The sequence below is a fragment of the Miscanthus floridulus genome, chromosome 4 (genome assembly GCF_019320115.1).
Source record: "Miscanthus floridulus cultivar M001 chromosome 4, ASM1932011v1, whole genome shotgun sequence".
In the NCBI taxonomy this organism is placed as follows: Eukaryota; Viridiplantae; Streptophyta; class Magnoliopsida; order Poales; family Poaceae; genus Miscanthus; species Miscanthus floridulus.
Genome location: NC_089583.1, coordinates 96,742,871 through 96,769,284, shown reverse-complemented (window position 1 = coordinate 96,769,284; position 26,414 = coordinate 96,742,871). Strand labels below are relative to the sequence as shown.

At 46.8% G+C, this 26,414-nt stretch overlaps 1 protein-coding gene across 1 annotated transcript; it reads left to right on the top strand.

Annotated features, from left to right (window-relative positions):
• Positions 1-15,389: 15,389 nt before the first annotated feature.
• LOC136552227 (uncharacterized) lies at positions 15,390-18,445 on the top strand. The gene is made up of 4 exons (XM_066543759.1): positions 15,390-15,773; positions 16,970-17,072; positions 17,712-17,870; positions 17,980-18,445. The coding sequence occupies exons 1-4, from the start codon at positions 15,481-15,483 to the stop codon at positions 18,139-18,141; spliced, it is 717 nt and encodes a 238-aa protein (XP_066399856.1). The 5' UTR covers positions 15,390-15,480; the 3' UTR covers positions 18,142-18,445.
• Positions 18,446-26,414: the final 7,969 nt, after the last annotated feature.

Sequence of the window (26,414 nt, the reverse complement as noted above, 5' to 3'; positions counted from 1 at the left end):
TTCAACCAAATAGTCCGACTTCATGGGATCCCTCGTACTATTGTCTCAGATAGAGGACCACAGTTTACTGCTCACTTTTGGGAGCACTTACACGGATTATTAGGGACTAAGCTCATAAGAAGTTCTTCCTATCATCCACAAACCAATGGGCAAATTGAATGGGTGAATCAAATCTTAGAAGATATGTTGAGAGCTTGTGTCATCTCGGCTAAGGGCTCATGGGAAAAATGGTTACTCCTAGCTGAATTCTCATACAATAATAGTTATCAAGAGAGCATAAAGATGGCACCGTTTGAAGCTTTGTATGGCCAGAAGTGTAGAACCCCATTGAACTGGGTAGAAGCCAGTGAAAGGAGATATTATGGAATTGATTTCGTTCAAGAAGCCAAAGAACAAGTCCGTACTATCCAAACCCACATGGCTACAGCTCAAGCTAGGCAGAAAAGTTATGCTGATCGACATAGAAAACCTATTGAATTTGAGGTTGGAGACTTCGTTTATCTGAAAGTCTCACCTATGAAAAGTATCCAACGCTTTGGTGTGAAGCGAAAGCTTACGCTGAGATACGTTGGTCCGTTTGAAATCATTGGACAAAGTGGTAAAGTGGCGTACAAGATTCAATTACCTCCTAAGATGAGTGCTATCTTCAATGTCTTTCATGTATCCCAATTGAAGAAATGTCTTCGCGTCCCTAAAGAGAGAGTTCCATTGGGGGATATCGAGTTAAAATCTGATTTGACCTTTGAAGAAAAGCCAGTTCGAGTGATTGACACTCATGAGCGAGTGACTCAGAGTCGGGTAGTCAAGTTCTATAAAGTCATGTGGAGCAATCAGGGTAGTGAACGTGATGCAACGTGGGAAAGGGAAGACTATTTGAGGGATGGTTATAAGGAATTCTATCAACAATGGTACGCTTTTCAAATCTTAGGACGAGATTTTTATAAGGGGGGAGGGCTATAACACCCCTGGTGTTTAGCTTCCACATTGCACTGCATTTCATGAACATGAGCATCATGCATCCCTTCGTGAACTTATATCACAAGAAACATGATTTCGAAACATTGCAACATGTTGTATATTTCATGTGTGTTGTCTCTTTTATGAAATGTAAAGTGTGCAACACTTAAGTGCAACATGTGCCACTCACTTAGTGAAACAAGATTAGTTAATACTATGCAACAAGATCATGAAACATGTGAAACATGACTATGAAACATTTGCAACATTTCTTGTGTTTTTCATTATTTCAGTACATACCTTGCTTGATTATTGTGTGACCAATGTATGGTGTGGCTAAAAACTCTTTTAAGAAACTTAGTTACACCTAGAATGTCATTTGGGACATTGTTCATGTTGATCACTTTGGCGAATTAGGTTCCCAAGTCATGGTTTGACCAAATTTGACCCCTGAACCCTTTTGTTTGACTATTTAAAAAGTATGGCTTAGGATATTTGCATGTCTGAGCAACCTAAAGCAAAGATGTAGAGAATTATGTAAGGAACAAAAGTTATTTTATGGCCATCTCATGAAAATGTGCACAACATGCTCAAAAATGGCCCACAAGTCAGTTTTGAGGGCTATTTGGAAACTCATAAAATTTCTAAGTCAAAAACCAGTTTTCAGTTTCTTTGGCACGACTTTGGGGATGATTTTATTCTTGATTCTTTGGGAATTAGGTCTTGGTCTTTTAATAAGAATTGTATACTATACAAAGGGCTACAATTTTCATTTAGAAGGTTTTCGCTAATGACCAACGGATTAGGAAGATGAGGGCCATCAAGTAACGCTGTCAGGCTCGATACGGTTAACTGAATCAGCGTTTCAATCAAGCTACAGTGACCTCCGTTTCAGAAAACACCCGATGCGTGTGTGCCGCGCGTCACCGCTCGCCTGAGCACGCTAGCCACGCACCGTGGACGCCCTAGCACGGCCAGCCACGTCTTGAGCACCCCGCGCGCCTACCTGACACACTCACCTGCTCTAGTTCGCATTTCTTCGCCTCCACCGCACGCTGCGCCAAGCAAGCAGCCGCTCTGCCATTGCCGCTCCTACTTTGCCATCGCCTAGCTCTCGCACCACCGCAAAAACACGTCGGCCAGCTCGTCTGGAGCTTCGCCGTGTTCGCCTCTCCGTCCTCCACCGTTTAGCCGATCCACTCGAGCTTAGGTAAGGTCGCTGTGACCGTTTCCACCATCGCCGCCATGGCTGAGCATCGTCGGAGATGGCGCTCATCGTGGCCAGCACACCACCGCACCATTCCTCCTTCCCTAGCCCTCGTCTCGTCTTCCCCATCTCGTGTAGCAACTCTTGTGAAGACATTACCAACCAAGCCGGTCCGGTCATGCCGGAATGCGGCCGCGCACCGCTGTGCGCCATGGCAGAGCCGCCATGTGCCATGGTCAGCATGCTTAGGGACCGCTAGAGTCTAGGCTTAGGGGGTCGATCCACGTGGGGGAACTTGGGGAGCACGCCGGTGCCGTTGAATTCGCCGGAGGAGCCACCGTCGGCGAGCCTCGCCGTGTGCCACGCCGTCATCGTGCCTCCTCTGTTTTCATCTCGCTGACGGGTGGGGTCGGCTGACACCGGGACCCGCACGTCAGTGGCTGTGCATTCTTAGGGATAGCTCAAAAATGCAGTTTTGAATGCTGATTTATGATTTTTGTAACTCCAAAGTGGTAGATCCAAATTGAGTACTTCCAATTTTGTTAGACTCACAGTTAGGTCTAGTATTTAAGAAAAATATGTCTTGAGCACTTTATGTAGAAATTTTGGATGAATTAAATAGGAACTTTAAAAGTGTTTTTGAATGCATGCAAACTTGTTTAAATCATATCTTGAGTTTCCTTGATCCAAAAATTGTGAAATTTTGTGGGTAAGCTAGTATTGCTTAGTAGAAGCTCTGGTTAAAATTTGAGAGACATTGCATGTGTAGTTTTTGAGTTATAGAATTTCCTTTTATCATTGGTAGATACTTGTGTGAATATTTGTAAATTATCTATGAATCCTATGGCCATGAAACTTGGTAGGTAGTATCTTGGTACCTTATAGATGCTAGGAAAAATATAAAATCTATTGCTTGACATTTTTCACTAAGGTTTCCTAATTATGCCATTTTAAGCCATTCTGCCTTACCATTTTTGTGTAGGCTGTTGTACTTACTAAAATGGTGTGAAATTTTTATGGTAGTCTACTTAGGGCATGTAGGGTCTACTGTAATTTTTGTAGATTTAATGGTGTAGCTTTCATATATGTTTACTATTTCCTCTAATTAATTAAATAAATTAAGAAAGGTATTAGAGGAAATGTTTTGGGAATGAACACCCTACTTTCTGGTGTTCTTGTGATATGTGTGACATGTGAGTAGATTTAGTGTCGTCCAATTATATGTTTACCTCATGAGTTATTAAGTATTTCGTTTGCATTATGTCCCTCTAGACAGATATGGGGACTTTAGAAAGCTCCCCATGATATTTTGGTTTTCTGTGATTGTAATGAATACAAGAGTTGTAGATAATCTATGTATCTAGCTCCTGTCAAAATTTGAGGGCTTTTGGCCCAGTAGTTTAGAAACTACAGCTGTTTAAAGTTAGGTTCCAGTCTTTGCTTGTTCTCTGCCTTGTGAGGACAGAGTTCTGATGATTTATGAGTTCGACCTAGTAAAGGTTTGAATCATGCTCTGAGGTCTGAAAATGTATTGTAGACAATTTTATAAGCTTTCCAGATTGTCTTGTTGCATATCATTTGGGTTTATAAATCTCTAGTTATGGCTAGTTTACTGTACCGCTACATAGTCTCCATTTGGTTGTAATACAAATTCTTGAGTGTATGCTTGTGCAATGTTCTCATTGATTGTTTAGGGGTTAGCCTAACTTGAGAATATGCTTAGGTGCAGGTGCTAGGTCATTAACGAAAGATGAGCAATTATACCTTAGGTTGTATAAACATGGTAAGTGAAAGTGATTTGAATAGGGCTTAAGTTGGAATATGCAAACTATAGCGAACATGTGCATTCCCCGAGCATCCCCGACATTCGTTCATGTGCATCCATGATATTTATCTTGCACATTCATGCAATAGGTGTGCCGGAGGGAGTGATGTTGCTGGAGTTCGAGGGAGCCAACCAGGAGGAGGAACCCGAGGTGCAGGAAGCCGACGAAGCAGTCGCCGCAGAGGAATTGCCCGAGTGCCCTGACCACCAACCTTCCTCGTTCCTGAAAGGCAAGCCCCAGAGCATATTAAGCCTCCCATGTTTTTACAAATACATTGAGTATCTTTTATTGTTGATGATGCATGAAGTATAGGAATTGGTTGGAACCAATTGCTGCATTATATATCCTTCCTTGTCCAGATATCGCACTGGAATCCTATTTAAGTTCAGGAATAGGTTAAATGCTTAGCCATGCTTAGTGCGGTAGAAGTCAGGTGATTTACTGTCACCTGCAAGCTTTAGGATGAGGTGGATCACGGTTGGCTATATTTGCTATCGTGGAAAAGAACCATGTGAATAATGAATTAAGACCGGGCGGGGTCTTGTGTAAGTTTGAACATAATGACTCCGTCTGAGTCGTTTAAGGACCGATACGCTGTAAGTCCTCATGTCATGTTGAACGCAGCCTAACACTTAGCTGGCCAGATAAGTCGTTCCAACCGTGAAGCCTAGTAGCTTGACTCAGGCCGGGGACACGAGCAGTGGTGACATTCTGGAGGTAGTAAGGATGTGCGGAGAGCCATTGGCATAAGTCCAAGGCGGGTTAGAGTCCCGAACAACCTTGGCAGAGTGGTTCTCTGAGAATGTCGATCTGTTCGGACTCGTGACTCCTGAATCGTACCAAAGGTGACTTGTTGCGACCCTGACGGGGGAAGCAGGGTTTGTGTTTAGGAATACCCCTCCAGCTAGATAGGAATCGATTCGAATCGCCGTCTCTCCCAGATAGTGAGAACTTGACTGAGCAGCGGCAACGTAGATTCAATTAATTTAACGATATGGTTAAATGGATGATGATAAGGTTGCCACAATGAATACCTGATATGGTTATTAATGTTTGCACCCTAATAAAATGATTGCTTAGTACAGGTGCTAATATAGATGGCAGGTTAATGGCTAAAAAGTCACTGCTAGTTCAGGTTAAGAGTTGATCATTATTACTTATGCTTTTCTGCAAAAAGAAAGTGTCAGCCAGCTCCACTACATTAAGCTATGCATAATCCTTGGTGTCATTTGTTTGGTTTTCGATGGGTAAGTCTAGCTGAGTACATTCCCGTACTCAGGGTTCATTCCCTCTTGTTGTAGATGACCTTCTATATCAGGGATTCTGCAAGTATTGTCTCCACCCGGCGGGTGATGAAGACTAGATCATGGGCATGATCTCTTTTCTCTTATCTGAATGCTTTTGTGGTCTGTGATCAGCAAACCAGTATGTGTATTTGAACTTGGTGTGTGAGTTAAACTATTTGCTTCTGCATGTTTACAAGACTTGTTTTGTAATAACAATGACTCTATGATGATGTAATCTATTTGTGAACGTCCAGGAAATGTTGTAACGTACGATATGTTATGTTGAATTACTGTGATCTTGGTTGTATGCAAGTTGGTTTGAAATCCTTCGAGATTTTGGTTGACTACCGGGTTTATATGGGCTCAAGTTCAAGAATTTGATCGTTTCGGCGATTGTTTTTGTACTTGTGCTCTTATCAATTGGTCGGTTCTGTGACATCGAGCTAGCTAGAGCTCACCTAACCAATTCTAGAGCAAGGTCATACAAACATATGCACTAGTACTTTAAGCAACGGGGGAGCGCCTACATAAACTAGTAGCAAAAGCACAAAGCTCTAAGCTCACTAGCAATGCTCAATACCAAGGCAACTAATGCCAAATTAGACAACGCAAATTACTTAGCTACACAAACTAAGCAAAGTGACTAACATGGTTACTTAAACCAAATTAGCCACGCAAGGAGCTACTTCTATGCTATACAACCAAGAAGGTAACTAGCAAGTTACACAAACAAACTAATTATAAGAGCAACTACACAAGCACAATGTATGAAAAGTAAATACAAGCTTGTGTGACAAGGATACAAATCAACATGAAGACAAGGATGACACTATGATTTTATCTTGAGGTTCATGTGCTTGCCAATAGGATAGTCCCTATTGTGTCGATTGCTTACTTGGTGGTTCGGCGGCTAATTGGCATCACCCGCCAAGACCGCACATCGGGCACCGCAAGAACCTACCCTAAAAGTGAGGGTAGCTCAATGATACACTCTACTAGAGTTGCTCTTCACAATCCCGGTGGGGTGAGCACAATCCTCCACACAAATCCTCCTCTAGAGCACCGTATAATCTTCTAACATGCTTCAACGAAGTCATAAGCCACCAAGCCATCTAGAAGGTGGCAACCTCCAAGAGTAACAACCACCACCGGCTTGCAACTCAATTACCTAGTGCCACTCGATGCAACCTTATGATGCAATCACACTAGAATCACTCACTTACTCGATCGGATGAACACTATCAAGCACAAGTGAGTTAGAGGGCTCCCAAACACCACCACACAAGCCACCAAGGCTCTAGTTTGCTCAGCAATCAGCCCAAGCCTGACCTCCATCTCTATTTATAGCCCCCAAGCCAAATAGAGCCATTAGAGCAAAGCTGCTGGTTTCTACAAGGGCAACAGACACTGCGGTGCCTGGCACCGGACACGGCGATGCCCACCCAATGGTTGAATTCCAATGGCTATTTCAACTAGTCATTGGTCATAGGACAAGGTGGTGATGGCACCACCCTAGGGGTGGCGGTGACCACCTAGCCAGCCACTTGAAACACCCTCTCTCTAGATTAAAGTGGCGATGCACCGCCATCACCACAGCGGTGACCAAGGCGGCGACCAACCCACTTTGGCAACCGTCAGGTAAAAAGGGGCAGTGCCCCCTCGATGGTGCATCGGACACCCACTAACGGTGCCACCACCCTCCCCATGGCGGTGCACACCGGTAAGGGTGGTGACCGCCCACTCTTAGCTGCTCTCGGCCAAGTCCAGGTGGGCACCGCCCTAGGGGTGGCGGTGCCCCCAGGGCAACACCTCCCTCTCGGCCTCCTCCAGCCGATCACCACCATAGGAGTGGCGGTGCACTGGACATGGGGTGGCGGTGCCCCCAGGGCAGCACCCTGAGCCTAGCTTCGCCTCCTTTCATCTTTCGACTTCTCCTTTGCAAAAGTGCTAACACCACCAAGTGAACACCACCTTATGCACATGTGTTAGCTTTTCACAACCATTTTTCAAAGGATTAGCACTCTTTTTTAACACCACTTGATCCTAACATGTATGTAAACTTAGATCACTCAAGTGGCACTAGATGATTGATATGCAAACAAGTTTGGTCCTCTTGATAGTACGGCCATTTATCTAAAACCCGGTCATACACTTCTCTAAACACATATGACTGATGAAATGAAATGTCCTAGGTTATACCTTTGCCTTACGCATTCCATTCCATCTCCTCTAATGTCGATGCAACACATGCACCAACCAATCACCAAATGATATGATCCACTTCATATTATCACATGACCATATTGGTTCATCGATCTTGACTTCACTTGCTCTTCACCGTTGCCTCAGTCCATCGGCGCCAAGTCATCACTCAACTTGCCCTTCACACTTGCAACCGGTCCATTGAGCCAAGCCTTGTCTTGATCTTCTCCACTTAGGTCACATGACTCCATGTCATGTCCCATATGCAATGAGCTCCTTTATCACATGTGTGAACTTTGCAACATCTCCGAGCCATTTTCACCTCCATGGCATATGTTGCTCACACACATGTACATGTGGACTAATCATATGTGTATCTCACTTTAAACACAATTAGTCCAACTAGGTTATCACTCAATTACCAAAATCAAACAAGGACCTTTCAACCACCCTTGCTCAAGTGTGCCAACCACCAAGTGTATCACCATATGCACGTGTGTTGGCAACTTTTCACAAATATTTTCAAGGGTGTTAGCACTCACTAGAATCTAAGTGCATATGCAATGAGTTAGAACATCTAGTGGCACTTTGATAACCGCATTTCATGATGAATTTCACCCCTCTTAATAGTATGACTATCTATCCTACATGTGATCACACCCACTAGGTGTCTTGATCACTAAAATAAAGAGCTCCTATCAATTATACCTTTGCCTTGAGCCTTTTGTTTTTCTTATTCTTTTTTTCCAAGCCTAAGTACTTGATCATCACCATGCCCATTGCCACCAACATGATCTTCAACCATTTGCTCCTTCACTTAGAATGTGTACTAACCTATCTTATGATCACTTAGAGCAAAGGTTAGCATTTAGGGTTTCATCAATTCACCAAAACCAAACTAGAGCTTTCACCGCTTCCGACACCGTTTGACCCCATGAGAGCTCTAGTTTGGTTTTGGTGAATTGATAAAACCCTAAGTGCTAACCTAGTTTATCAAAGTGATCATTAGATAGGTAGAACCATTTCAAGTGATGGAGCAATGGTGAAGATCATGATGATGGTGTGGTGACCATGATGATCAAGTGCTTAAACTTAGAAAAGAAGAAAGAGAAAAACAAAAAGCTCAAGGCAAAGGTGAAACTTAATAGGAGCTTTTTGGTTTGGTGGTCGAGACACTTAGCATGTGTGATCAAATTTAGGATAGATGTCATACTATTAAGGGGGGAGCTCTTATCGGACAACTCGATCATCTAGTGCCACTAGGTGTTGAAATACTTACATTGCATTTTAGGCCTAGCGCACATTCGGTGAGAAGTGATTAACCTTTGAAAAATTGTTTGTGAAAATGCGAACACACTTGCACGTGATGGTGAAACACTTGGAGTGTTAGCACATTTGTAAAGGTGGTGAAAAGGTGAAGAAAAGGAGGTGTAGCCAGGCTTGTGTTGCTGCCTCGAGGGCACTGCCACCCTTGTGATGGTGCACCGCCACCCCTATGGCGGTGACCGACAGAGGAGCTAAGAGGGAGGTGTTCTAGGGGGCACCACCACCCCTTGTCTAGTGGCACCACCACCCCTAGGGCAGTGCCCACCTAGATGTGACTGAGAAGGGCTGGAGCTAGGACTGGCACCACCAGCGATGGTGTACACTGCCCTAGGTGCGACGGTGCACCGCCGGGGGCATCACCACCCCTGTTCGGTGGCACCGTCCCTTTTCAACAGAGAGTGGGGGTTCTATAATTGGGCACTGCTGTGATCATCGAACTAGCCATTGGATGACCGTTGGAGGGGCACTGCCACCCCATGTCCAGTGCCACACTGACATGTCCGGTGACCCCGCAAAAGCTTACTCAAAGGGGGTAACGGCTCTATTTGCTTGTGGGTTTATAAATAGAGCTAGTGGCCGGCCTTGGCCACTCTCTCGGCACTTCTAACAGCTGCATACACCCTTTGAGAGCTGAGCACACCACTCCACTCACTTGCACACTTGATTTCATCATCTTGAGTGAGATTGGAGAGCCACTAGTGCATTGCTTAGTGTTCTAGCATCTTGTGGCACTAGTTGGGCAATTTGGGCTGGTGGATTTCTTATTACTCTTAGTGTTTGCCAACACCTAGATGGCCCGGTGATTGGGGGATCGTTGAGTGGCTATTGATGATTATTGCCGGCTTCGATCATCGACATTTGTGAGGTGTTCTTACGCCTTCTCCGTGGGAGATCACGAAGGCAAATCTAGTGGATTGTGCATGGCTTGTGTGATCCTCATCTTATGTTAGTTGTGCGGCACCCTATTGAGGGTTTGGCGTGTGATGCCAATTAGCGCGTGAACCTCTAAGTGAGTGAATCACCACAACGAAGACTAGCTTGCCAGCAAGCAAGTGAACCTCGGTAAAAAATCATTATATCATCATTTGATTCTAAGGTGATTGGTCTTCATTGGTATTCATTCTTGCGATTAATTGGTTCCTTTGGTGATTGGCTCATTCATCTACATGGCGATATAACACTCCATCCTTCCTGCGTATTTACATTTTTTAATGTAGCTTGGCCCTTTAGTGTAGCTAGTTTTGAGGGCAAGCAAGAGTCGTGTCTAGTGGTTAGTGAGCCTCTTTAGTTAGTCTTTGAGAGCTCACTAATTTAGTATAGTGACATAGCCTTTGAGTGCTTATAGACAATATCAACTAGAATTGTGGTAGGTGGCTTGCATTCTTAGTAGGCTAGCGCAACATTCGCTTCGCCTCATATTTGTCTAACCGCTTTGCATAGTGTTATTGTAGAAATTTCTATAGGCTATTCACCCCCTCTAGCCATTTGGACCTTTCTTGTAGACAGGTGGGTCCATTCCCCAGGGTCACAAATATACGTGCTTGCACATTTGTTGACGTCGGTTTATATACTTGATGTGTATGACAATGGGTCCTTATGTCATGTTTTCTAAATAAATAAACCTGTACACAAATGTTCATCAAAACTTGTGGAATCCATTAGTTGAAACCTCCATCCTATGTTGGTGATTAAGATTAAGGATAAATGCAGGTTAAATTGATGGTTTATGTTTTGCAATTATGACCGTCAACAGTCCTAAAGATACGAGAAATACGTCCGGTTTATCAACATCTATGCCTAAGTGCTAAAATTTCTCTACTCCAACTTTTCGTTCTTCAATCCCCTAGGTCCACTTATCCATTCATTCCACTGAGCAGAGTCCGAACCAATTTTACTAGAAGTAATATAGTGTATGATGAATTACAGATATGAGTTCTAGTTATTTTACTATCCCATCTGTTACCTGGATTCACGATTTCACGATCAATACCTTGTATAGGTTAAATCAACATATATCCAGTCATGGCACATAGTCTAATTTCAAGATGTATTAGAACAGACGATGCAAACTGTATGTTTCATTATAATATACCGGCATGTGTTATGCTGGTATTTGATAAATTGTAGGCTCCTAATCCACACACAACATTTAGAGAAGAAATAGCAAAAGCTTTAGATTTGTTTTCTTAACTGTGCATGAATATGGTCAGAACTGTGATCTTTCTAATTCATTCACTCAATTACAAAGCATAGCAATCCTCTAGCCTCTCTTTAGTTGAGCTTAGAGGCGTTCTAGTATGAAAAAAATAATGGAGCCAGTGCCATGGAGCAACCGTGGGTATCCACCATTAATGCACTGACATGTGTCCACACACATGCATCTAAAAGCATAGAGCTGTTGTTTAAATTATAACTCTCTCCTGCGTTGGATGCATGCGGGAGAGTCGGGCCCAGCCTCCCTATCGGAAGGAAGAAGAAACCATGCTTTCCTTTTCTTTGTTCATTTTTTATTTTGTATTGTGCCTATTGAATATGCTTTTACAATTGTATACTAGTCTAGATTCGTGATGGAGCTGTCGGGGACCAATACTAGGGTACCCTAAGAGGAGGGGCTAATGGTCGTCATATGCTAATCCATCCAGACAATCAAGGATGTGACTATAGCTCCAACCGATACCGAGGCCGCTAGCTCCGCCTCGCCCGACGCGTGAGGACGAGCTCCTCCTCGCTCGACCCCCGAGGGCGGGCTCCGCCTCGCCTGATGTCTGAGGACGGGCTCCATCTTGCTCAACGTCTGAGGGCAGGCTCCGCCTCGCCCGACTCCCAAGGGTGGGCTCCACCTCGCCCAACATCGGAGGGCAGGCTCCGCCTCGCTCGATCCCCGAGGGAGGGCTCTGTCTCGCCCGACGTTTGAGGGCGGGCTCTACCTCGCCCGACATCTAAGGGCGAGCTTCGCCTCGTCCGACATTTGAGGACTGGCTCCGCCTCGCCCGATGTCTGAGGGCTGGCTCCGCCTCACCCGATCCCTCCGGCACGGCTCCTGATCCAAGGTCAAACTTCTATCATCGTGCAGGGAGCGGCCACGTCTCAACACGACCCATCCCTACAACATGTCATTTCAGGGGACTCACATCACCCACAGTGACGGACGCGTGGTCATTGTGCTGCCTACTCCCTGTATGGTCGCTGATCAGCATGCTGGGTCACCGCGCCGCCCGGCATGGCGGGATGGGACGTCACGATCCGCTGACAATGCCAGGGCATGGCATCATCAGGCGGATAGGCGTCCGACGTGGGGCTGTCCCTGTCACCACCGGCCATGTCAACGGGGCCCGCACAAAGGAAAGGAAAGGTCTGGCGACCCTGAAGGACTTCCTCTCTCTCTCGTTTTTCTCTTTTCTCCCGTTGTAACCCGTGCTTTCCCTTGGCCTATAAAAGAAAAAGCAGGGCACCCCACTAAGGGGGCATCGCATCGCATCGCACAAGAACTGATCGTACCGCATCAGATCAGATCAGAACCACTAGTATCGAACCTCGAACACACAGCCGACTAGCGACGAAGCTCTGGGCACCCATTCGTTCTTTCCATCAAAGACTTAGGACATGTCCCTCTCTCGCCCGTTTGTAACCCTACTATAAACTTTTTAGTGCTAGTAACACGAGCAGCAGCAACGAACTGGACGTAGGGACATTCTACCCGAAGCAGTATAATCCTCGTGTTCTCTTAGCACACCATCCGAGTCAGACGCACAATAATACAAATTTATTCATTGGTGTTTACTCGAAATACCGACATGAGCTCTACCAGAAACTTCGGTGAAGCTCAGATCCACGGCGAGCTACTCTAGCAAGCCTCTGAGGTGGAGCTCAGATCCACGGCGAGCTACTCTAGCAAGCCTCTGAGACCTTATGGACGGAGGGAGTGGTTACGACCGATGAAATTTAGCTTAAGTCATGCCAAATATGTTCGATAATTGTGTGGATGCATGACTAACTGTCTATTAATGTAGGTAGCACAAGGAAGCCGATTGATTTGAACCAACTCTCGGCACATGATACTATTCCGAGTTCCTCTGCCCCATCTGACGAGAAATAATCATGAGGTCTATTTGGAACGTAGTAATTTTATAGAAATTCCACAGAAATTTTATAAGAATCAGTTCAATTTCACGGAAAAAAAAAACGTTGGAAAAGGAAAAAATTTCCGAAACAGGCTCTCGATGGTTTTTGGACGCCACGGACGAATTTCGCACAGGACGAAGTACAGAGCCGGCGCCGGCTCCCACACTTCCGCCCACGTTGAACCCATCAACCGATTGACGGCAGGAAAGATCGCAATGGTTTCATCGTTTCAGGTAGCACAGTGGCCGTGGATCATTGCGCTGCCACAGCGGCAGAAAAATACTGTATGGAGCTTCTGCCTCAGCTCGCTCGCCGGCCGGCCGCGGCTTCCTGCGGCCCCCCACCCCACCCCCCATCATTGCGCTGCGGTTCGTTTCATCCTTTTGATACGCTGCGGCAGGAGGGTGCAGCAGCAGTGCGCGTCACGGGGGCGGGCAAAGAGCAGAGATCGAGCGGGCGCGGCACGGCGGCAGCCCATTTCTGGCCAATTAGGCCCCGTTTAGCTGCCAAAAAATTTTGCATAGTAATTGTCACATCGAATCTTGCGGCACATGCATGGAGTACTAAATATAGACGAAAAAAAAACTAATTACACAGTTGGTCGAGAAATCGCGAGACGAAACTTTTGAACCTAATTAGTCCATAATTAGATACTAATTATCAAATACAAACGAAATGCTACAGTGAGCCAAAATCCAAAATTTTTTGATCTAAACGCACCCTTATTGTGTTCTCCGCGGGGTCCCGGACCTTGCTCAATTTGCTCATGGCTTCGGTTTGTTTGCGGTAGCCCGCCTTGTTAGCCGTGTCTCGGGAGCGTTAACAGCTGGGCCTGGTGCTTGTGGCGGAGTTGTTTAGTCCGGCGAGCCCAAGTTACAAGGGCGACGGGTGTCTCTTCCCTGTTTTTTATCCGCGGCAGCCGGCAGGGCAGCGGATGGTTGGCAACGTGCGCGGGGGCGCAGGCCCGGGTTTTGTGGAGCCGCGAGCCCGAAAATCGTCTGTGTGTCTTTGCAACTCGTTCTCGGTTCTCGTCATCCACATCCAGTGGTCATGAATTTTGCTAGCTGCACAAGGGGTTACCGGAGCAATACTAGTAGCCAGAAAAAAAAATGCTGCACTGTGGTACTCCTGATATTCATGCGTCAGCGAGGATAGTCCACCTCACTGCGTGCCCCTAGTGACACGCGACGTTCCAAAGCGAAACTTTGACCTTGGATAGCGCTGCTCTGTTCTGCTCCACAACCCCTGCTGCGCTGGGCGTACGCGTACGAAGAAAGTTTTTTATTACTCGCCCGTCAGGTGCACGACGGAAGCCACGTGCTTTATTGTTAAGTACTCCACTATTATCTGCACTGACGAGTGTCAATGTTTGCTACTGTTGCGTGTGTCTGTCTGTAGTCTGTACGGTACGCCACCTGCGTGCCTTTCCGTTTGGTTCGATTCAAGAGCAAATCTCTGATCCGTTGATTCGTTATTTACTGCAGCTGGACGGGAGCAGATGCAGAGCACGTATCTACGGACCACCGTTTTTTAACTCAGCAGTCTCTGTTTGCCTTCCGGCGGTCCGGCCTGCCTCCGTATGGCGAAACAACGCGAAGCGGCGAAAGGAAAGGGCGCACGGGGCGAAGGGAGTCGTCCACTCCGGCTCCGGCGTCCCCTCCACGCAAAGGCCTGCCTGCCATTGCCACATCCCGAGAGCAGACCAACGTTTCAAGCCACACTGCTCGTCGCCACTTTTCCTGCACTTGTTTACCAGTACGTATGCCTACTCCTCGACTGTAGTCGCGTCGCCTGCCAGTATGCCGACGGGCTACGGCTGCTCCTGCTCGTGTCCTCTCTTCTGGACTTCTGGTGCGTGCGTGAGCACGAACGAGGCCGTGACCGCTGTCGCCGCCTGCCGTGGCCCACGCGCGCGCCGCGCGGTCTACCTGCCTGCCGCACGGCACCGTGCGTCTCCAGCGCCAGCAGGCAGCTGCTGCCTGCCTGCCTGGTGCTGATTCGTGAAACGGGGAAGAGGGATGCAGGCGCGGTCAGGCCTCGCTGCGCGCACCCCTACGCCGCGCCAGTGCACGCCGGCAGGAGAGCTGCCCCCTACTCCGATCGGTCGCGTCGCGCGCGCACAGTTTTGTACTCCAGCCGGCTGCTGGCTGCTGCTCCAGCTAATGAGTAGTGCTGCTCCGCCGCACTCTTCCCACATCCGTTTGTTTCTCTCACGGCTCACGCCAAAGCTGTGATCACACACACAGGAGGCTGGGCGGCGTTGCTTTCTCGGCTGCACACGGAATACAGACGACGTGGTCCAAGAAAAAGGCCCGGCCATCGCACTCGTATCTGGTGGGTTGGGCCTAAACTTCATATCCACTACACCTCGACTGTATATGGGCCCTAATCGGAACGCAAGCAAAGGGTGAAGACAAGAAAAAGATCTCGGATTCCACGATCACTATCGGCGTCGCTCTTCCTCCTCTCCCCATTTCCGGGACCAGCCAGAGTGCCAGACCCAGCGGCGACTTCCTTGCTCCCAGTTCCAGGATCGATCGAGAGGCACACGCAGATGGCGAGGCCCCCGCGCGCGCCGCTGCTCAGGCGCCTGCTCCTCCTCGCGGCCGTTGCGGCCTCCTGCTCCTACTACCTCCTCTTCCTGCAGGCGCAGGCCTCCGTCCCGCCGCGGTACGACGGCTTCGCCTACGGCGGCGGCGCCGCGGCGGCCTGGAAGGACGCCGTCCTCGTCGAGGCCTTCCTCGACCCGCTCTGCCCCGACAGCCGCGACTCCTGGCACCCGCTCAAGCTCGCCGTCGAGCGATACGCGCCGCGGGTCTCACTCATCGTCCACCCCTTCCCGCTACCGTAAGCACGGGCGCTTACTCTAACATGGTATCTGTCTTTCAGGGCCTATCGGGAGAAACTTTTCCACAGCGATGAAATTTTAGTGGGTTTTGATCAGTGGACAATCTCATAGTCACATTGATTAGCTGAAGTAGCTGAGTAGTCTCACTAAAGCCCGTTGCACTGATTAAACTGGCGAATCTGAGATTTCTCACTACGAAATTGGGGTAATTAACTTAGCAGTTCTCAAAAAGGGCAAGTTCGTGAGGATCCTCTGGTTCAGGCTGGATGTCCCTGATTTGGTGCTGGTGTCACTATGATGCCGCTTTAGGCCTTGTTTGGATGTTATCCGATTCACCTCAATCCACATGTGTTGGGGTGTATTGAGGTGGAATTTAGGTTAAGTTCCACTCCAATCCACCCCAACACATGTGGATGGGAATCCGACTACATCCAAACAAGGCCTTAGGGTGGAAAATTATGACAGCAAACCAGTCTGTTTCTCATTCGTGTTGTTTGTTTCCATATATTCCCGTTTGGTTGGGTGTGATTCATACTGTTAATGCTATATACTGTATTTGGAGATGTACTGTTTCATTGGCTCGCAAGAAAGTAAAGCATTTTAGTAGGCGCTATGTAATTAGTTACACATAACAAAGTATTGTGGTAGCGCCTTTTCTGCAATTGGTTGGCCCCTGGACTCAGTTGCTTAAAACTATTCCCAGTTCCCACTAATTGGTTAACTAAACAATGGCCCCGTTCGCTTGGAGGAATTTTTGAGGAATCTAGAGGAATCTGTTCCGGATGAAAAAAGAAGTGGATCAAGACGGGTTTAAGGGCACGCGAGATCAATAGTTAAGCTTGCTATTTGCTAAAACAGAACCTTGCAATTGCAGAATCAAGTGGGTGTTCCACTTTTATAATGGGATGGTGCTATTTAGAGCCAATGATTGCATCTCACGCTCTCTCATGTCAATTGTTTTTCTTTACTAAATCGGGCCCATACATGGTCCCGTGAATTCTTCCAGGTGCCAGGTGTTACAGTTGCTTCTCTATGCTCGGTTGCAGACTTTCTTTTTTCGTTGGCAGTACAATTTGTATACTGAAAGTGCTTCATGTTATGGACTTTTCAACTATAAAACTGTTCGCTCTTGACTTTTCTATTAGTAAGTTCCTGACTACTGATTCATACATTTTCTTCCTCTGTTCAACTACAGATACCACACATATGCCTTCCATGCCTGCCGTGCGCTTTACATAGCTAACAAGTTGAATTCATCATCAACATATCCATTGCTGGAGCTGTTCTTCAAGAACCAGGTCCACCACATTCCCCATTACAATATATCGTTGCTTGATTATCCTTTTTATGTGCCAATTGAGCTCTCTTTTATTATCAGTGAGTTCTGAATTCTATTCTAGTAGGGGATGGACTTTTTTTTTACTAAATCTCAGTTATGTTCAGTGAAATGTGTTACTATAATATCTACCCCATTTTTTTTATAAAGAGATTCCTGCTTTTTTTTAGAAAGCAAAATTTCTTTAGCCCTTTTTTAGGGGAAGGGGGTTGCTCCAGGCAATTATAGCGTTAAGTTCTAACAGATCCTAAGGATTTGGATCCCAATTCCCCTTTTTCCAAACTGGACCTTAGGGAGCAACATAGAACATTTTTGCTTTCATCAAAGTTAAGGTCCCAGGTTCGAGTCGCGGTCTCCTCGCATTGCACAGGCGAGGGTAAGGCTTGCCACTAACACCCTTCCCCAGACCCTGCACAGTGCGGGAGCTCTCTGCACTGGGTACGCCCTTTATCAAAGTTATGACAGCAGAAATTATTGCTGCTAAAGCAATTTGTACTGACACAGCTTTCTTTGCCATACGCATACTGTCCTCTTTCTTACAGCTTACCATGTTACAGTTTCTCTGAAATGTTTAATTGCCTTATTGATAAAACACAAACAGGAAAAGTTCTACAATTCTGCCACATCATCGCTCTCAAGCCCTTCTGTAGCTGTAGAAATGTCGAAGATGGCTGCGCAGACTGTTGGTAATTCAGTATCTGAGTTCCTGTCAGGCTTCAGCGACACGAAGACAGATTCGGCAGCGAGAGTTTCTTTCAAGGTTAGCTTTCCCTGTTGCACCAAGTGATGCATTGGGAATTCTAAATATCTACCCTGAGTTTGCTCACCTCTGATGAAATTATCCTGAACGATGCTTTGTTCTGCTTCAGTATGGGTGCACGAGGGGAGTTTATGGCGCACCATTCTTCTTTGTGAATGGTTTCCTTCAGCCTGGGGGTGGCTCGCCTATCGACTACAGTACATGGATCAGCATCCTGGACCCCCTTATTTCCCAGAATGGAGAACGAATGGAGATGTTTACTTCGATGTAATGTAGGTGCTTGAAGTGGCCTTATGAAGGATACAGTCGTACAGATGTTTGGCTAGTGCTGAACGTCTGACAAGCAAACAGCTCTTATGCCAGTTGTGTGTAAACTCTGCACTGATGAATAGCATACCACTTTGCCCGTTGTACTGTTATAAGCTAGCAATTGTGTGAGACTGGCTAAACTAATGGATAAGTATGTGAAGCCCTTGCATAGGACTATAGGAGCCTGCAATATGTTAAACTTCACATAATCCCGTACATTCGCTCTTCTTCCTGTTTTTTCTTAATATTAACACTCCTCTCCCTCTCCCTGACTCCCTGGTTATTTCGTTGACTGACGGGACTATGTTGTGGGCCTGTCGGGTCTCTCAGTGTGCTGCTACATGGACACATTGGTCTTCTGCGCTGGCGCGTTGCATATCTGTAGACGAGTGTCCAGATCGCTGGGACTCTGGGCCTTCGTTTGGTAGACGATCACCATCATCCCTGCCCAGAACCGAAATAGATCAGGTGCAGAGCCCCCATGCCTGACCCGAAGCCCTAATCCGCCATCTGAGCAGGTGGGTCGGATTTCGTCGGATATCGCTTCCCGTGTCTATCCGTTCTCGGACACGAGCTCTGGCTCGCCCTGGCTGGTTCAGCAGATCGTGCTTGGATCGCGTGACTGGGCCTGAACGGCTGAACCCTTGCCACCTCCTCCGGCAAGGGTGATCTGGGTCCGCGGTTGGCGGCTCTGTCATTAGCTCATCACTACTCCTGCAAGTGCCGGCGCACGTGTTCGATGCTCGCTTGTCCGATCCGGGAGCTGGGCGTGTGAGACGTGATCACACTGCGTACGGACCTCGGCCTCGCCGGGCGGCATGATGTGCCAGTGCCAGCCTGCCAGGTGAACGCTCGAGCCGGTCATCTTCTGCTGGCTGAGCGGATTGGTTTGATTGACTGGACCCTAACCAACGAGCGAAGCAGAGGCAACCGCGGGGAAACTTTAAACACGTCCTGGTACTCGACTTCGACGTCGACCGGACGGCTCGACTCATCGTGCTGCCGCTACGGACGTCGACGTCGACCGGACGGCAGCCGCCTTGACTTGGACTCCATCTGATGCCGTTTGTGCGCGGCAGCCGAACAGCTAGGCCGCCAAACATAAAATAAAACGTACAGTATCTAACTAAGGGTCGGGCTAGGACCCTGACTGACGACATGGATGACGAGAGATTCCCTTTGCATAATTGCATTGTCAGCTTGCCTTACCTTCAGAGTATTTTTTCCCTCTATTTTTTGGGGCACCCATCAAACGTTGCTGATGTGTTTTTACGTGTCGTGTGGGCGTTGTACACCTGCCGGCCTGCCGTCCATCGGCGGCGGCGTGTGTGTGACTAGAGCCGATTAGGTGGTTCTCAGATCAAATCCCGTCGGCGTGTGTGTGACTACGACTCTCATTTCACCCATCACGTGCTGACTGCACTATAATGGTGTACCCTAAAATGATAAATATCTTTTACATATACATTTTCTCCATTCCAAATTATATTTTGGCTTCCTCGTAAAAAAGATGTTTTATTTTTTTTAATACGTTGTTTTCACTATATGTCTAGACATGATGTACATCTAAATACATAGCAAAAGCTATGCATCTAAAAATATTAAATGTCTTATAATTTAGAAATGAAAAGTATTTCCTATAGCACATGTGTCAGTATTTGTGATCTGTGGTCTTAGAAAAGGACTCGAGGCGGTAAGTCGGCTAGGTGGTGGAGGCAAACGTGAGGTTGAAGCAATGAGGCGCCTGGCTGTGGGTCGAGGAGGACGGTGGTAGTTGGATTGAGTAGGGGCAGCCACATGCATCGAAGAAGACGACGCAAGGTTGAAGATGATCTGCTAGCCATTCGATGAAAATCCAACCACACTCTGGTTCACCTCGTCTGAGAGAAACAGAAAAATCAGTTCCATAATAATGTATTAGCAATTCCTTTTCTTTAAATGGACGATGCCTTTGCGGGATTGTCGTCCATATATAACGATGACAAAATAAACAAAGTCCGGTGGATCATGGATGTGCATGACCCGCTCCAAGTCCCAAAACTCTTTTCAAAATCTGTGAACCATGAAAGAGGCCATTGTAAGCTAAGCTGCCGTCCTACAAGAATACTAGAATGCAAAGCGGAGACCGTAGGTCTCTGCGCTGCTCTTAGTTCGGTGGTTTACTTTTATGTAATATTGAAGTTCGAAACAGTATGCTAGAAAGGTCCAATTATAACTGTAAGACCTCTTAGAACGTTCATTAAAAACGTGTCGTGTGTATGGTTAAACTTTTCTTTTTAATTACAATTATATGTAAATATTTTGTGTATTCGAGAGAAAAAATTCATCAGTTGCTATGGCTTGTAGTAGACCACTCGATCGTCCGAACAAATCATACGGTATTTGATGCTGAGCCAACGTCCATGCTTCTGGAAATCGTCGACGCCGATTCCAATCCGGAGTAACTTCTTGGGCCAGGCCAGCTTATCACGCATGCCGTCCTGTCCTGGGTCTTGACTCCTGACCGAACTAACGACGACTATAGAAGCCTGATTGAACAAGAGTCAAACGCAGGCGGCAGCCGCCTTCCAACCTGAGCAGTGTCCACCGCAGGCCGCGGATCACGCTAGCAGCCGGTCTCTTGGGCTGTTTTCGGCGACTAAAATTTAAGAAGGTGTCGTATGAGAATGTCATATGTGGTGTTCGGATATTAATAAAAAAATAAATTACAGAATCCATCAATAATCCACTAGACGAATTTATTAAGCATAAATAATCCATCATTAGTAAATGTTTACTGTAGCATCACAATGTCAAATCATGAACTAATTAGGCTTAAAAGATTCGTCTCATAAATTAGTCGCAAACTGTACAATTAGTTTCGTAATTAGTCTATATTTAATGCTTCATTCATATGCCAAATATCCGAGTAAACAACGACTAAAATTTAGGAGGAGAAATCCTTAGCCGGCCCCGGGCAGCGACGACCGGGAAGTCACTTGTCACGTTGCAGGTGCAAGAAGATTTTGACCCCTGGATGTTCCTCCCCGACGTCGGTCGTCGAACTCAGGACCTCAAAGCTCTGCTATCCTATTTGAACCTTCAACAGTTCGACTGCCGTGAAGCCCTGGTAATATAAACCTGGAGAGCTAGAAATTTTACTTTGTTTGAGAGAAAAGAAGAAGAAATGTTTCAGCAGGGGCCGGATCCCTGACCGGTACGGTGCTCAACCATCCGTTGCCTATCCATCTCCTATCTGAAAGACATCACGGTCATCGATCACCCACGCGCCCGCCCGTTCGTTCATTCATTCAGGCACGGGGTCTCATGGTGGCGGGCAGGTGGGCACGCCCACACTACACTTTCCTCGGTCCGTTTTCCAACAGTAATCACAGCGAAAAAGACGCGCTGCCAACCCAGTTTAGAGTACTGAACTTGCACGCGTCATCTGGTGTGATCGGACCGAATTTTTTAATTTTTAGTTTTTTTTTTAAGTTTCTTACAAATAGACGCCTAGAGGAAAGATTTCAGAATATATATCTTTAACTCGGCGTTATTAATGCTGACGCCAAGTTAACACGTCTCAGTGCCATCGTCCCTGGCGCCGAGCTCCTGGGCTCGAAGCGAACGTGGAAGGTGACATGGCAGGAAGCTCGGCGCCAGTCACCACGGCGCCGAGCTCAGCGCCGTAGATCTTGGCGTGAGGGTGACTGATGCCGAGCCTTTATTACCTATGGGCCCCGCCCCTCTCTTTCTCTCTTCCTCTCCCTCTCTCGCCCTAGCAGAGCAGAGCAGAGCCGAGCTTCGCCGCCGCCCGCGCACGCGCCTCCACCGGCCGCCCTCGCCCGGGCCGCGCCACCGCCGCGAGGCCACCCCACGCCGTGCCACAGCGGACGGCCCGCGCCCCAAGGCCGTGCAGGAGCATCACGCCCCACGGCCGCGCCGTGCCGCGGCCAGCGGCTGCCCGCCCCCCGCCCCGGTCCCCTCGCCGGTTCCTGCGCCCGCGCCGTGCCCTCTCCTCGCCTTGGCATCGCCCCGCCTTGCCGTCCTCCACCGCCGGCCTCGGCCACGGCCACCGTGCCTCCTGCGCCCGTCGAGCCGGACTCGCCGCGCGGAGCCCTAGGGCATCCCGCGCCCGCCGCGTGCCACCGCTGTCGTCGGTCGCGCCACCGCCGGCCCCGCCACCTACAGCGGCCGGCCATGCCACCGCCGGCCCGAATCGTCGGCCTGACCCACGCTCGTCGTCCGCTGCGACTCCGTCGACGTCCGCAGATCAGTCGTTGAAAAGGTAAAAATTATGAATATGCAATGTACCTACTTAGTTGGTATTTTGTTATTTACTAGTTAATGTGATGACTCAGATAGTTGATTTAGTTAGTGATCTAGTGAGATATATATAGATAGATAGATAGAAACATAGATACATAGGTATATAGATGTAGTTAGATAGCTACTTAGATATATAGTTACATATTTAGTTAACTAAATATGATCTAGCTATTTAGTGAGTATATATACGTAGTTATTATCTTATTTACTTAGTTTGTAGTTAGAAAGTACTTGTTAGGTACTATTATCGTCTAATTTAGATTAAAGGACATGTGTTTCGTTACGTGTTTGAACTAGATGGACAACCTAGTGACCATATATCATGGAGGTACCGTGAAAAACGATTACTATGGATATGTGTGAGTTTGTTGACATGCAAAGCGTGCCTGTGCTATTTAATGATAGGCCTTCATTTAGTGAGATGGTTGCAAGGGCTCGAAAGAAGCTGCATTGCCTTGGAGATGATGGCATTGCAGTTGATGGTGTACTGCACCTAGGTTCTCCTTCCAACATCCTCAGGCGAATGATCAGCAGGCACATATTGACCCTCCTGTTCTGGAACCTTATATGCATGTGGAGATTGCACCTACGGTTCTCGATGCTCAATCTATCCCCAATGCGGTAGTTGGAGATGGTTGTTAGACTCATGTTTCCGTGGCAGATCCTCCTCATGAGACCCCTTTGACACAGAATCATCCGAGTAAGTGTCTTAACCGCATGGTTGTTGGGAGCTTACCCCATTCCTTACATCTATTTCTTTTATTCTTTTCTCATTTCTCTACTTATGTTGCAGGAGACATTCCTGAGAACGTGGACGTGCCCTCTATTGCTGCGCAAGTGCACTTTGGAGATAGATTCTGTGGCTCCACTAGTGTTAAAATTATGCATGATTCGGAGTCATATGAGATGGCTAGGGCTCTTGATTTTGATAATGATCGCCCTATTAAAGAGCTGACAGAGAGTGATGTTGAGATGCTGAGGCATATCTTTCCCGACCGTCGTGATCCTAGAGTTTACGAGTTCAGCGATCTTGCTCATTCTGATCAGGCATTTGTAGAAGGACGTGATGATGAGCTCCTAGAAGCTCCTAAGATCGGTTCTAACATGGTAATTGAGAATGGAAAGGTGTTCAATGACCTCCCTGCATTGAAGAGGTGGTTGTAGGCTTTTACAGTGATACGAAAGAGACCTTACAAGGTATTGCATTCATATGCGGAGCGCCGTTACACATTGCGTGTGACAAGGAACGTTGCCCATGGAGGTTTTGTGCAAGAAAGCAAGAGGTCACCGAAAAATAGAAGATCACAAAAATTGTTGGGCCACATAATTATGCTGACCATGAGCTGACACTGAGACATCGGCGGTTGACATCTACCCTCATTGCCAAGCGGTTGATGGGAATTTTATAGGAAGAACCCAATATAAAGGTGAGGATAATTATTAGGACCGTTGAGGCATTGTATGGAGGTTATATGATAACTTATGGTAAAGCATGGAGGGCTAAGCAGCGAACGTGAAAGATGATATATGGGGACTGGGAGGATGGGTATGAGCAACTACCAGTTCTTTTCAATGCAATCAAAGCGGTGAATCCAGGCATGCATTATGAGTACATCCCAAAACCAAATGCATGAAAGGATGGGAGGTAGATATTCTTCCGTGCTTTCTGGTGCTTCCCTCAGTGTGTTGAGGCCTTTAGGTACTGTCGTCCCATCTTCTCCATTGATGGTACGTTCTTGATTGGTAAATACTAGGGCACACTTCTTATAGCCATATCCTGTGACGTGAATAATAAGTTGGTTCCTTTGGCATTTGCTTTGGTTGAGAAGGAGAACAACGACAGTTGGGGATGGTTCTTGAGGCTAGTCTGAATACATGTGGTTGGGTCTGGCAGGGAGGTTGGCGTCATATCTGATAGGCACCAGGGCATACTTAATGTCATACGAGAGCAAATAGAGGGGTATGCACCTTTGCACCATCGTTGGTGTACTCGGCACCTTGCCAAGAATCTACTCTAGAAGAATGGTGTGAAGGGTAACTTTGATCTATTCTAGGAGGCTGCTCGACAGCTTAAAGACAAGTACTTTTAGGAAAAGTTAGAGCAGGTCAGAACCATATCAAATGCAGAAGGTAGACAATGGCTGACAGGTTTGATGAGGGATTTGAAGAAATAGATGAGAGCTCACGATGTCGATGGATGGAGGTACGAGTTTCAGTGCAGCAACATGGTGGAGTCATTTAATAAGTTGCTATTGGGGATACGCGGTATGTCTGTGAATGCAATCATTCAATTCACCTTCTATAAGCTTGTTGACTGGTTCAACGATAAACATGCCCATGCATTGTAGTTACAGAGTGATGGAGAGATATAGGCTCTAAAACCAAAGGCACACCTAGAGAAGGCAAAAGAAAGGGCTAGCACACATGAGGTTACATGCTTTGACCACGCCACAGGGACTTATCAGGTCGAGCATAGGGGCGGTACAACGTCCGCCGATGAGGTCCGAGAGTCGAGGATCTATGTGGTTGTCCTTCAAGATTTCAAATGCACTTGTGGTAAACCAAGGCAGTACCACTTTCTATGTTCTCATTTGGTGGCAGCAGCTAGACATCGCAACTATAATATCGAGAGAAGGATATCTCATGAGTTCAGTGTCGACACACTTGTGCACACATAGAGCCCTGGCTTCGTGCCTTTTCGGGCCCCTAGAGAGTGGCCTCCATATGATGGGCCGAAGTACATTGCAGATCCAGCTTACCGTTGGAACAAATATGGATCAAGGCACAGGACAAGGCACAAGATGGTTATAGATCAGATACCCGGAAGAACAAGGCATGGGAGAGGAACTCCATTTGTTACTGACCCCGAGCAGTACAAGTACGGCAAGTGCGGTAGACTTGGCCACAATTCACGAAGTTGCCATTGGCAGATTAGTGAGGTGCGACTATTGGTTGATTTTATTATTTTATATTTGTCGTATTTATTTAATTAATTATGCATGTCTCAATTTATGCTTGTATGTGTCAATTACTTATATATTTCTAAGTTCATGTTTCATTGTATATTGAAATTCTAATTCGTTCACTTTTTTGTAGGATGGCGTAATTCCACCTGCTTGACCCGACGTACGAGACGACCCACTGAGGACGTCTCATAGCGATGGGGTAGGTAATAATCTATAAGTTTTGTTCAAAATTTAGTGAGCGTACATGTGTTCGTGAAGTAATAGGAGACTATTGAAAAGGTCCTAATATGGCTAGAGGAGGGGTGAATAGCCTATTTAAAAATCTACAAATCAACTAGAGCAATTTGATTAGTATGACAAATAGCGTAATGCAAACTTGCTCTAGCTCTACAAGGGTTGCAAGGCACCTATCCAACAATTCTAGTTGCAATGATTACTTAGGCACACAAACTTGCTATGTAATTACCCACTAAGAGCTCTCAATCTTGCTACTCTAAAGAGCTCAACTAGATGAATATAAATAATAAAGCAAGCTCTCAATTCTAATTACACTAAAGAGCTTGTATCAACTAGTTTGCAAGAATGTAAATAAGTGAGTAGGGTGATTATACCGACGTGTAGGGGATGAACCAATCACAAGATGAATATATAGCCAATCACCGGGAGAATGACAAAGACAAGAGACAATCGATTTTCTCCTGAGGTTCACATGCTTGCCAACACGCTACGTCTCCGTTATGTCGACCAACACTTGGTGGTTCGGCGGCTAAGAGGTGTTTCACAAACCTCGTCCACATAATTAGATACCGCAAGAACTGACCCACAAGTGAGGTAACTCAATGACATGAGTAATTTACTAGAGTTACCTTTTGGCACTCCGCCGGGGAAGGTACAACTCCCCTCGCAATCACCGGAGACGGTCATGAATAATCACTAACTCGTGCCGATCCTCCACCGCTGC

Excerpts from the sequence above, each read along its gene's own strand:
- LOC136552227 (XM_066543759.1), top strand. The coding sequence starts at position 15,481 with ATGGCGAGGCCCCCGCGCGCGCCGCTGCTCAGGCGCCTGCTCCTCCTC. Across the intron at positions 15,774-16,969 it reads GTCCACCCCTTCCCGCTACC|ATACCACACATATGCCTTCC; the intron begins GTAAGCACGGGC and ends GTTCAACTACAG. Across the intron at positions 17,871-17,979 it reads CAGCGAGAGTTTCTTTCAAG|TATGGGTGCACGAGGGGAGT; the intron begins GTTAGCTTTCCC and ends GTTCTGCTTCAG.